This window comes from Lepidochelys kempii, chromosome 5 (genome assembly GCF_965140285.1).
Source record: "Lepidochelys kempii isolate rLepKem1 chromosome 5, rLepKem1.hap1, whole genome shotgun sequence".
In the NCBI taxonomy this organism is placed as follows: domain Eukaryota; kingdom Metazoa; phylum Chordata; order Testudines; family Cheloniidae; genus Lepidochelys; species Lepidochelys kempii.
Window position 1 is genome coordinate 16,851,623 of NC_136384.1, and position 13,109 is coordinate 16,864,731.

General features: G+C 42.5%; 1 protein-coding gene across 2 annotated transcripts in view; it reads left to right on the plus strand.

Moving 5' to 3' along the window:
• Positions 1-13,109, plus strand: part of ME2 (malic enzyme 2) — a 48,914-nt gene that overhangs the window by 5,291 nt on the left and 30,514 nt on the right. For both annotated transcript variants that reach the window (XM_073343547.2, XM_073343549.2), the window contains exon 2: positions 6,755-6,876. In XM_073343547.2, the coding sequence (XP_073199648.1) occupies positions 6,769-6,876 (108 nt within the window). In that variant the 5' untranslated portion in view covers positions 6,755-6,768. The remainder of the gene's footprint in view (positions 1-6,754; positions 6,877-13,109) is intronic.

A 13,109-nucleotide genomic window follows, 5' to 3' on the forward strand; every position in this document is an offset into this window, starting at 1 on the left:
TTTCTCTAACTAGCACTTTTGTCAGTCAGGAGTGTGAAAAAACCATCCCCTTGACCAACACAAGTTTCAATGACAAAAGCGCCAGTCTGGACAGCACTGTGTTGGTGGGAGACGCTCTCCCGCTGACATAGCTACCGCCATAGGTGCCAACTTCATGGGTGCTCCAGGGATGGAGCATCCATAGAAATAAATAGTGGGTGCTTAGCACCCACCAGCCACAGCTGTTTGGCGGTGCCCCCACTGAGCTAACCTGGGAGGGGTTTGAGGGAGAGCAGTGAGTGGCGGGCAGGGGCCTCGAGGGGGCAGGAAGAGGTGGAATGAGGGCAGGGCCTTGGGGGAAGAGGTGAAGTGGGGGTGAGGCCTCATGGCAGAGCAAGGGTGGAGCACCCTCAGGGAAAACTAGAAGTCGATGCATATGACTACGGCCAGTCGTTGCGGGTGGTTTAGTTATGCCGGCAGGAGAGCTCTCTCCGGTCGGCATAGAGCAGCTATATGGGAGACCTTACTGTGGCACAGCTGTGCCGATGTCAGGTCTGTAGTGTAGTCATAGCCTTATAATCTAGTACTTCTTTCTATTTGGACTGTGAGAACTCCAGCTTATATCGAATGCTGCAAGAAGTCTACACGCGTCCTGCAGGTTTGTTTGTTTTAATTGAACTGGTGGGCATTTCCTGCACTGAATGTCTCAAACTGTGAAGGTCAGAGGCATGTTCCCCGCATAAATACTTTAGATTTAATGTTTCTCCTCCCTTGTTGGAGGCTACAGACCCACTGTTGGGTTGATTTGGCCACGCAATGATGAGGGAAAAAGAGGTCTAAAATTCACCTGTGTCTCAGGTGGCCTGTTTACTATTGCTGTTTGAGACAGTCAGCATCTGCAAATGCATTGTATAATACTTCCTAATTCCATAGTACCTTCCTTCATCTGAGAATCTCAAGGCACTTTACAGATGTCAGTTAAAATGGTGTTGTAATTCCTGTGACAGATACTTAAATATCTCCATTCTGTAGTTGAGGAAACTGAGGCACACAACATTGAAATGACTAGTCCAGTGTCCGAATGAATCAGTGGCAGAATATGGAATAGGATCCAGAACACCTGACTCCCAAATATGAACTCTGGGCTCTCTTATACATACACGTATGTAATTTAAGGCCACCCTTAAGGCAAATGGAAATTGCCCCATATCTCGCGCTCAGCAAAGCACTTTCCTCCAAGTGAAGTAACCCTGGTGGAATCTGCTAGGTGGAGGGAAGTTTTGTTTGTTTGTTTTTAAAAGACCTAAAGGGAAGTGCATTTAGACCTGGGAGTCACCCAATTTCAGAATTGTAGTCTGCTGTGTGTGTGTGAGTGTGAGAGAGAGAGAGTCATACTTGGGAAGATCAGCCATGTTTAGTTAACAAAATACCCCAAACCTCCATGCCTGTGCCATGATTAGGGCCCTTTGTTTTCAGTTCTTTCTTTATTTAATTTTTCCTGGGAATTTATCAGTGTTTATTACCACAACAACAAAAATGGGTGAAAATCAGTGCAAAAAAAATTAATAGTTTTTCTGGGTAAATATCGGGGTTTATTTTGGTGGCTGGAAAGACAGGGGAAAGGTATTCCGTAGATTAATGCTTTGAATTCCACCTGTGCCACCTCTGAGTTTAAGAAAACAATACACCTCTAATCCCCAAATAAAACTTTTAATTTGAATAAACAGCTTAGTGTTGTAGACTTGGAACTATTAGCCTACAAATATTAACATTTAATAATTGGGCCACACCATTTGCAGTGCATACACTCAACTTCATCCTTTTCTTGTTTTTTTTTTTTAAACTTTTGAATATTTCCTTGTCCTCTGAAACGTATTCTGATACAGATTTTCATTTTCTTCCCGTTTTAGTATGTAAAGTCTTTAAACTGTTATCTGCTATCAGCTTGAAATGTGTATGTGATGGGCATGAGGTTCATCAGTACGTTCAGATGCACACGCCCTTCAGAGCTTGCGTGTGTGCCTGTTGGTTTATTGTGTGCATCTTCTAGACTAATACATAGCCTTACTTCAACAGGCAGCTTTGCATATATACACACAGGCTAATGTATTATCGTAATATATATATCTCATGCAATGTATTGTATTTTCCTAATAAAACAAGTTATTTTTTATAAATTTGAAAGCTACAAACGTAGGGTGAAAATCAGAAAAAAAATGAATAATACTTGTAAAACCCAGGAATTTTTCAGTAAAAATTGGTTTAAACTGAAAAAAGGACTTAGCCATGATTCAGGACTGTACAGATTCACAAAACAATTGCTACCGCTGTATGTGACAACGCTGGCTGGGCCAAAGGTGGTACTACTATGTAATAAACATTTTGTTTTCCTAGAAACTCAGGAAGCTTAGCGAGGCCTGTGCAATCCTTTAAATTAAGAGTTTCACCCGATATTTAAAATAAACGTTTATTACTGATTCTAGTTATGATAAGTGCATTCTGTATATTAAAGGAAAATTGTACTAATTTCCTATCCAAGCACTCTGACATTTTGTATAGGAGGAAATACTTGAAATATTATTTTAATGATCAGTTGTCGTTGAAACTGAGGGATGGCTGCAAAGCCTTTGAACATGAATTGCAACTCTGCTGAAACATATTACTAAGTATTAAAGCTGTAATTCGTGACCCAGATAAGCTTCAATGTTAATTGAAGCAGACTGCTTTAATTGGCTCTGTGAACTACATGATTCAATTGGGAATGTAATTGTACCTATAAAAGTATAATGAATATTTTCCCCTAAAAGCAGCCTTTGAAATTTAACAAATCCGTAATTGTACTAACAAAAACATTTGCTCTTAGATAAGTGCACTTGTATAATACTAATAATTAGTTTGAACTGGCCAGATGCCTCCTGATAAGATACTCCACGGAGGAAAACGGTCATCCAATATGCTGAAAAATGTAGACGCAGTTAAACAGTGACACAGAATGTAAGCAATATTGTGCTAAAAATTACTGGTTATATTGAATCAAATCTGGTTGTATAACACAGTTCTGTTTAGGGCTGTTGCTTACTGTACTATTGGTTACTGAAGGTAAAAGGGGGGGGGAACGTCTAGTTTTGATTATGCTGGCAGATTTTAGATGGCGTTTTATTCCTCTTTCAGTTCCTGTGTTCTCTCTTCTTATCCCTGTTCAGAACTGCACCTCTGCTTACATCTCTGCTTTCACTTCCTTTTATATATTTTTTTTTTCCCCACAGTTGACTTCCCTCCTTTTTCTGGTTGTCTTATGTAGCAAAACATCACCACCTCAACTCAGATCCCTCTTTAAAAACACTCTTCTACAAACCCTTCCAGCACCCACTTACAAACTGTCTAAAAGGTATTAGCACTGCCTTGTGATTGTTCTTCATCTAAACAGCTGTTGTACTGCAAATACAAAATGTAATTTTATAGAGGCTCAATCCTGCAGTTTCTCAGTTGGAGGGTCTGCCCCATGGGCCTGTTTGTCTTACTAAACTTTTATAAAGCAGTGAATAACTCTGGCTCTCATTTATATTTAAAAAAAATTAAGGTTAAGTTTTGCCTTTAAGTATGTCTGTAACTCCCATCGAAGTCAAAGGGTTTTGTGGAGCAAGATTTAGGCCTTTATTTTAAAATGTAAAGGTCCGTGTGAGCTGGAAATGTGGGAATGAATTGAAGAGAATGGAACAAGGGAGGTCAGTTCAGGGGAATGATAAGAGATAGGATGAAATAGAAATGACTAAGTAATAGATCTGGGGAAGGAGAGTCCAGGACAAAAAAAAATGACTAATCCATTTTATTGGGTTATACAGTACCTGGAATTAAACCTCCTGCATTCAAAAGAGGAAAGGGAGTACTGTTTTGTTCATAAGTGCTCATTTGTTGTAGTGAGGTGATTGAATTCAGTTACAGGAAAGAGGTTGGGTTTGGCTTAATTATAGTTCCTTGTTTAAGATATTTAGTACTGACAAATTGAAACCAGCCTCAGAGAATGCTGATGTATATTAAATGTTACTTTTGCATTATCATCTCAAATAATTTTGGCTTCATATGTATAGAGCATTAATTTGAAATTGCATAATAATGGCAAACAAGTGGCTAGAATTTAAACTGTACTCAGAATTGAATTTGCCATGCCCAAATGATGACAGTTTGTAGCATGAATTTAATTTTGTTTTATCAGACCCTGTTCTTTACAAAGTTATTTTTGTCAGCACTGCTGATTAATTCTGACAGGCCAGCTGTGTTCAATCCACCACCACCTAGTGAGGAATTACTCTGTTAAAAGCAGCATTTGTTTTTAATACTAACAAGACTTCCATTACCCTGTCTACAAACACTAAACTAATGTACTTTACAACAAACCCACTGCACGTATGTGCTTCAAATCACACTTTCTTAAAGTGAAAGGCACATACATACAAACAAAGGAGCAGTGATTGAGAATCAGAGTGCAGTTGCTGTGTAAATAGGGGTAGCGTTCTGCTCCAGTAGAACCTCAGCGTTATTGGGAATGGAGGTTGTTTGTCACTCTGAAATGTTCGTAACTCTGAACAAAACGTTATGGTTCTTCCAGAAGTTTACAGCTGAGCATTGACTTAATACAGCTTTGAAACTTTACGTGCAGAAGAAAAATGCTGCTTTTAACCATCTTAATTTAAATGAAACAAGCACAGAAACAGTTTCCTTCCCTTGTCAAGTCTTTTTTTAACTTTCCCTTTATTTTTGTAGTAGTTTACATTTAACACAGTACTGTACTGTATTTGCCTTTCCCCCCCCCCCCTTGGTCTCTGCTGCTACCTGATTGTGTACTTCCGGTTCCAAATAAGGTGTGTGTGGTTGACCAGTCAGTTGGTACTCCTGGTGTTTGTAACTCTACTCTGTGGGCAATGAAGAAATGCAAATATGTGGGGGGCAGAGGGGGAGATAATTTTCCTAAGCACTTCGTTAGATACTTTTGAACGGTTTTCAAGGAAATTGTTATTAGATTATACTATATGGTATTTCCCTTCCATCATATAGTGTTTAACAGCTGATTAGATAATTTAAAAGACATAACTTGAATATTTGTAGCAGAAGTTATGTTTGATTAAGATATTGTCATTCCCTAATGTAATTTGTGGTCCACCTATAAATCATTTTATAAAACCAAACCAGGTAGCATTTCACTATTCAAAAATGGCTTACACTTTTTGGTAGTTTTGAATTTGTTACTAGGTAAGGGCTCCCTGTGCAGCTTATTATTCAGTTAGTTTTGATCTTGTGAGCATATTATTGCTCGCTTGAACAAATGTGTGTGCCTTATGAAAGCAAATGTATGTGCATGTGAAAGCTAATCCAGCTCTGTATTTAACTGGGAAAGCCTGGCTTTGATGTAACACAGGCGCAAAGCATTAAAATATAACAAAAATCTGCTACCTCTGGCCCCGTACTGTGAAGTTCTGAGGCTTATCAACACTACATCCTTCAACTGTAAGCTCTTCAGACTGTGTCTTTGTGTGTATTTGTACAGTTCCTGACACAGTGGGCCACAACCCTATTTTGGGCCTCTGGGGTTACAATTATTATTAAACGTTTATATTATGGTGGTACTTAAAGGCCTGTCAGGCCAGGACCTGTACAAACATGTAAGTGGTACTGTACAAATGTGTAAGTGGTTGTCCCTGCCCCAAAGATCTTGCAATCTAACCATAATCCAACTAATAACAATTGAACCGAATGGGATCTGAGGACATTCAGTACTTCATAGGATTGGGCTCTAGGTTTGTAAGGTAACACTAACAGGATCTTACAAGGAGGCTCTGAAAAATTACACCCTGCAGAAATGCATACCCACCAGTTGTCCCAGCAGAGCTCCATTTTTTAAGGGCTGAAATAAGAGTCTAGAGGTGGAAGAGACCTGTTAGTTTATCTTGTTTATTGCCTCTTTTACATTTGCTAGTTTTTCCTCTAGTCTAGTTTTAAATGTGCTAAGTAACAGGGTTTCCATTACTTCCGTTAGGAGACTATTGCACAGGCCAATATATTTTCTCTGTCAGGAAGTTTTTCCTGACATTCAGCCTCCATTGTTCTTTTCTGTACTATCCTATATAATTCTCTCCTCCTTGGTGTTTACACTGGTGGCAAGTTTATTGGTCGCCATTAAAAGGTCAATATTGGCCAGTAGCAGTTTTCTATTCTAAGTACAGGGTGCAAATATCGGGTAATTCGTGGCACATGCTGACTGACTACAGTCCCCTGTACAATAATAAAAGTACCAGTTTTCCAACGTTCTGTCGACTCAGGGTATGTCTACATTGCTCACTAAGCCCGGGCTCTGACTCAAGTCTAAGCCCAAGCATCGCTTCTGTCCACACGCAAATCAGTCTGACTTGGGTCAGCAAGCACTCAGGGTCCGGGTCTTAGGATCCTGTTAGGGGGCGGGTCAGTCCCACTGAGTCTCAGGTCCAAGCCATTTTGCCATGTGCATGCAGCTCAAGCCACAGACCCAAGTCAGAAGGTCTATGTAGTGCACTATGGACGCGTCAGCATAGTTGTGAGGACCCCCTTCCCCTCTTCTACAGAAATATTCTCCACTTTCTTTTTCCTGGCTGCCACAAAATATTATTGGTTATAAGCCTAGGACTCCCCAGGCTAGCACTATCTGATGTGTATTGGTTTCTCCCTCTCATGTTAGCAGGCATAGAAATGTGAACATGTGGTTAAGTATTTTTATATTTGATTTATTTCATTTCCTTTTTCTCAGGTGAACTATAAGAAATGCTCTCCCGATTAAGAGTAGTTGCCACTCCCTGTGCATTGGCATGTCGCACCGTGCACACAAAAGAAAAAGGCAAACCGCTGATGTTAAACCCAAGAACAAACAAGGTTAGTAGCGTGCATTTATCAAACATCTGATCTCCAGCTAGTAACAGTCCTGTGGATCTTGTTCTGGGATTGAAATTATACTGATGTGAGGTCAGGGATTTATTCTGTTCAATTCTGGATCAGTGCCACAAAAGATATACAAGACTGAGGATTCAGTGATGATTTAAAGTTTAATATCTTAGAGCTATGATATCAGGGCTAGCAACAAAGACTTTCTGCCATTATCACTCCTACAAATCCCTGATTTCCAATGGCATAACTAGGGCCCCACCAAATTCACAGCCGTGAAAATTTAGTCCGTGGACCATGAAATTTGGCCTTTTGTGTGCTTTTACCCTATACTATATAGATTTCACAGGGAAGACCAGCATTTCTCAAACTGGGGGGCCTGACCCAAAAGGGAGTTGCAGGAAGTCACAAGGTTATTTTAGGGGGGTTGCAGTATTGTCCCCCTTCTGTGCTGCCTTCAGATCTGGGCTTTCACCCTAAGAAAACAGCCTCTTAACTGCAGAAGGAGATATTCAAGGGCAGCTGCAATCCATGGGGACAATGAAACTCTCAAGAGTTAAGATAGGGGTAATGGGAGCTGAAGACAGGCTTTTTTGGCAGCTGGTCCAAGGCTGTGAACTCCCTTCTGTAAGAGATGAGGAAGATCACAACCCTGATTGGCTTGGAGGAAAATATAACACCTGTCTCTTTGTTGTATCCTATCCATAATAGGAGACAAAAATCCATTTCTCTGCTGCTCCTGGGATAGTGGAGAAAAGAATAGTGAGCTATAAAGAGTGACTTCTAACTACCCTGAAAGGAGGGGGAGAAGACAAAACATATGTCTGTGTTCAGACCACTTACATGGATTTATATAATTTGATAGGGTGCTCAGATACCACAGGGGTGAGTGCTGTACAAACACCTCAACAGATAGAGATCTCTAGTGCTTTGAAACTTAGTGCCTGCTAAAATCATGTAGAAAGTGGAGTGTGAGGAGAATTATGTGATTTGTCAAGGTACAAAGTCTTGTGACTTCTCTGAGCTAAAAGCTCTTGGCAGACCAGTGGAAATTATTTCAAAGCCCTCAAGCTTTTCCAAGCACCGGTTGTGCACCAGTGGTCAGAAAGGAAAACAATATATGCTTGCTTTTGGCAGTAGCTTCTACATTTTATTTTTCAAGGATGTAGTTTTATGATAAATGGAGCAAAATGCAATATTTGAAGAGAAGAAATTTGTTGTCGCACTTAATTCACAGTATCCATTTTGATTCAGACAGATGACAATGAAATAAAGAGCCTTCCAGTCTATGATGAGTCTGTTATACTCTGGCACCTGTTTGAGAGGTTCTATGAAACGACTAGGTGATACCATTTGTCTGTTGGGCAACAAGTAGCAATACTAAATGGGGTCCCTTGTTCAGCAGCTCAGCAGAAAAATTAATTAATGTCTGACTGGGGATGGAAAGTGATTTACCCTTGCAATTGTAGACGGTCTTGCTGTATTGGAGATGAGACCAATGGCTGGGGTGGTGTGAGGAAAAATTGCACTGTTGCACCTGATGTATGGATAAATAACAGACTTTGGTATCCATTGTTGTGGACCTGCTGAGATTGTCGTCTCATTGTAGGATCTTTTGTTGGCAGGTCTAGTTGTGTTGCAGTCTCATTCACTTATGTTACTTAATATTTTGTCTCTCTTACCACTTGGGACCCATAATAATGGGGACTAAATGCCATATTAAAAGCTGTAAGATGCCAGCTGATGAAATTTTCAGACCCAGATCCCAACCCCACACCTTTTGTGACCATTAAACTTCCCACCCCATAACTCCTCGACCTGCTTCACTGCTTGGCAAATACAAGAATTTAAGTGCTCTGACCTTTTTCCCGTGAACTGGTTCCCATGGGTGCCGAATGCATAAATTAATTGAATTTGTTTGTTTCAAAAGTCCAGCTTTCAAGTTCTGTTGTTAGGGCAGCCCAGGAAAGGTGAAAAGCTATATTGGTAATGTCCTTGTCACTTCAACCAGATGATTTCAGAACAATCTGTAACTGCATGAACCTGTCTTTACATTCTTCTATGACTTTGCAAAGCTGCTCTATGACAAGGACTCCAATTACAATGACTTAACTTTAAAGGCCTTTTGTTATGTCAGCGTTAGCTGCTGTGTAAAAATAAGTAAGCTTGTTTGCTGCTTGGAATATAGTTAACCAAATACAGTGTACTGTAGTCAACTATAAAGGTTGTTACAGTATTCACTATTTGTATTGCGGTAGTGCCTAGCAGCATCAGTCATGGACCAGGGCCTCATTATGCCAAAAAGATGCTCTCTGCCCCAAAGAGCTTACAATCTAAGTATAAGTGAAGAAACAACAGATAGATATAGACCAAGAATCAGGGAGGACAAAGAAAATAATTGTTTAGCAGGTGGATTGAGTATTCCTGAGATTAAAAACATACTCTACGTCTAAAGATGGCTTCACTTGTGTTGAGGTTTATTATCTGTTCTTGAAGGCCCTAAATGTGAAGAGGAGTTAAACTATAAAATCTGCAGCTTGTTTTCCTTTTCTGATTGAGAAGGTGTTAGACATGTCAAAAATGTATGTAGGCTTTAGACTTACAGCTCATTTACCTTAGTTCAGTCATCCACCTCAAAGCTGCTGAATTTTTTGTAGCCATGATGCCTTTGCGTGTTTCAAGGGAAAATAAAACCAAACAAGGTTGTTCAATTAGAAGACCAACAGTTTAACAAAATATCTCCAACTGAGTCGTTTAGTGACCGTGCACAGTCTAGATCAGGGGTTCGCACAACAAATTTTTTGGTGTCTCACCACTCTGGCTGGGTGGCCTTATTGACACTCTTTTCCCTAAAATATTTGATTAACTTTAAGAAAAACAAATACGACATATACACATTCACATCATTGTAATTTATGTAGGGTTTTTTTGTAGACTCGATAATAAAAATATTACTGTAAAAAGTAATATTTGTATGTTTGTTAATATCAATCACTTTTCACAGGACACTTAGTAGCTATCTGGAAGGCTGTGAAAAGTGATATTTGCATGTTTGTTAATGTCACTTTTCTCAGCAAGTCCCAGGACAAATTAAGCCCCGGATGGGGGACAAGGGGTCGGAGGCAGAGGCAGTGGGGGCCATGATAGAATGGATGTAAGCTGGGAGAGGCACTGGGGGCCCGGGGTTGGATCCTGAACTGATGCCCCATGGCCAGAGCTGGCGGTCAGCGCTCAAAACCTGCAGCTGGAGCCGGGTGTTGTCATCTGAAGTCCCATGGCTGGAGCCCTGCTCTGCGCAGCCAGGCTCCCTAAGCCCCACTGCTGGAGCCTGACTCCCAGCCACCCCAGGGCTGAAGCCCAAGCCTCATCCGCCCCTAAGCCCAGGTAGAGAATTCACCGGGCTCCTGCAGCATTGTGCCCCACCTGTCTCCAGTGGCCGTGCAGGGCTGTGTATCCAGGAGGGATGGGGATGGGGCAGTGCTTTGCCGCCTCCTCTCCCCCCCGCCCCCAGTCACCTCTCAGGAAGCTGTCATGGACACAGAGAAACCCCCTGGTGACCGCATTTGAGAAATGTTGGTCTAGATCAGGGGTGGGCAAACTTTTTGGCCCGAGGGCCACATCTGGGTATGGAAATTGAATGCTCATGAAATTGGGGGTTGGGGTGCAGGAGAGGGTGAGGGCTCTAGCTGGGGTTGTGGGCTCTGGTGTGAAGCCAGAAATGAGTAGTTCAGGGTGGAGGAGGGGGGTCTGGGCTGGGGCAGAGGGTTGGGGAGGGTGGGGACTCTGGCTGGGGGTACAGGCTCTGGGGTGGGGCTGGGGATGAGGGGTTGGGGGGTACAGGAGGGTGCTCTGTGCTGGGACTGAGGAGTTCAGAGGTAGATGGGGGATTGGGGTTGGGTGCGGGAGAGGTTCAGGGGTGCAGGCTCTGGGTGGCACTTACCTCAAGCAGCTCCCAGAAGCAGTGACATGTCCCTCCCTGGCTCCTGCGTGGAGGCATGGCCAGGGGGCTCCGCATGCTGCCCCATCCACAGGCGCTGCCCCTGCAGCTTCCATTGGCCATGGTTCCCAGCCAATGGGAGCTGTGGGGGCGACACTTGGGGTGGGGGCAACATGCGGAGCCCCCTGGCTGCCTCTACATTTAGGAGCTGGAGCGGGGACATGCCTCTGCTTCCAGGAGCCATGTGGAGCCACAGTACATGTGGAGTGGGGCAAGCCCCGGACCCCACTCCCCAGCAGGAGCTCAAGGGCTGGATTAAAACGTCTGAAGGGTGGATGTGGCCCCCAGGCTGTAGTTTGCCCACACTGGTCTAGATGAAATGGTAGGTGAACAATTACAATCCATCATGCTAGTGACTTCAGCATTGCCAAATCAGCGTGTGCTTGGAAATAAGTTCTAAAGGATCCAGACGGCTCAGGGGATCAGTGATGGTATGCTGAGACTTCAGCATGGAAGTGACTGGTTCATATTAATGAGTGAGAGTTACCGCCTGCTGTCTGATGGCTGTTTGGTGGCCTTTGTGAAGTAGATCTGTGATCTCCACCTAGTTCCAAACAAACAGAGGTTTAAATAGAACAGTTGTCATCCTTGCTGCAGCTCTCACCAGAGAGGTTAGGCATTGGGCACAGAGACCAAATTAACTAGTAGCCTCACGTCAGGGTGTGAGAGATGTTGATGGGAAATTCTGGGAAGCTTATGCTAATGTTGTCTGTGTTTGATATCTTCTGTGACATCGTGTTGTCCATCCAGCACCTTCCACAAGCACTACATTAAGTGAAAAATATGGGGAAAGGAAGGAAACCACAGGGGGAAAACATATTTCCTGTGCTGTATTTAAGCGACCAGTCAACTATGATTGTAAAGGTTATGTGAGACATAAAATAGACATTTCATTCATGTGGGTGACCCTTGTTCATTTGCACTGATGACTGGAGACTTGTTGTAGAACAGCGAACTTTGTGAATTAGCAAGTAAACAACCGAGCACAATTAAAACAAATAATACCTAGCTCTTCTGTAGCTCTTTGCATCAATAAAAAAGTGACCACTGGGGACCTAGTGCTCCATCATGCGGAGCACCTTTTCAGAGCTGCTTAGGCCCCTTGGCTCTTATTGAAGTCATTGTGAATGGAGGGTGATCATCACCTCCGAGGATATAAGCAGCGTGCTGCCCGATCAGCAGGGAGGAGAGGGTGAGAATAGAAAAAGAAGGGGAAGGGTAGTCAAAAAGCATACTGTATGAGAGAAACCCAAGTGAAGGCAGGTCCCTGGAGGATCTTGATAGTGCTGTCCTAGATTAGGTATGGTCACATTCTCATTTTTGCGGGCAGGGGAAGAGGAGGAGGAGGAGTGAATAGAGTGGACATAGGTGCAGCAGGAGAAATAGCCAAAATATTGCATCGTTGGCTTCAGGGATTGACCAGTAATTAAGATGCAGCTCAGTGTGAAGACTTGAGTTGTCCAGATATACAGTGTGGGAAACTGTAGTGCCATTTAAAAAAAAATTCCAACATGTTAACACTGCAGCCACTCAAGCAACACTGAAGATATCTGTAGGCTGGGCAGGGGAAAAAAAAGCAAGTACGTCACATAAACAAGGGGGGGTAGCTATTAATAAAATATATCAAACAAGCCTTGAGCTTTTTATTAAGGAACCAGAAGACTTGTGGTCACAAGGGGGAATTAAGAGAATGTCATGCCTAAGTATTTATGGTCTCAGTGGTAATTAAGTAAATTGTTTTAAGGGATCTAACCAAGAACTTTGACAGAGATAATGTACTTTTCACTGGTAGGATAGTTCCGTGTGGTTAAGGATAAAATGTTAGCATGGACTACCATGGCACACAGCTAAAGGTACTCATGTATCCACAATATGCCAACATTTTTATGGCTGACTTAGAACAACGCTTCCTCAGCTCTCATTCCCTACTCTGCTTGCGCTACATTGATGACATCTTCATCATCTGGACCCATGGAAAAGAAGCCCTTGAGGAATTCCACCATGATTTCAACAATTTCCATCCCACCATCAACCTCAGCCTGGACCAGTCCACACAAGAGATCCACTTCCTGGACACTACAGTGCTAACAAGCGATGGTCACATAAACACCACCCTATACCGGAAACCTACTGACCGCTATACTTACCTACATGCCTCCAGCTTTCATCCAGACCACATCACACGATCCATTGTCTACAGCCAAGCTCTGAGATACAACTGCATTTG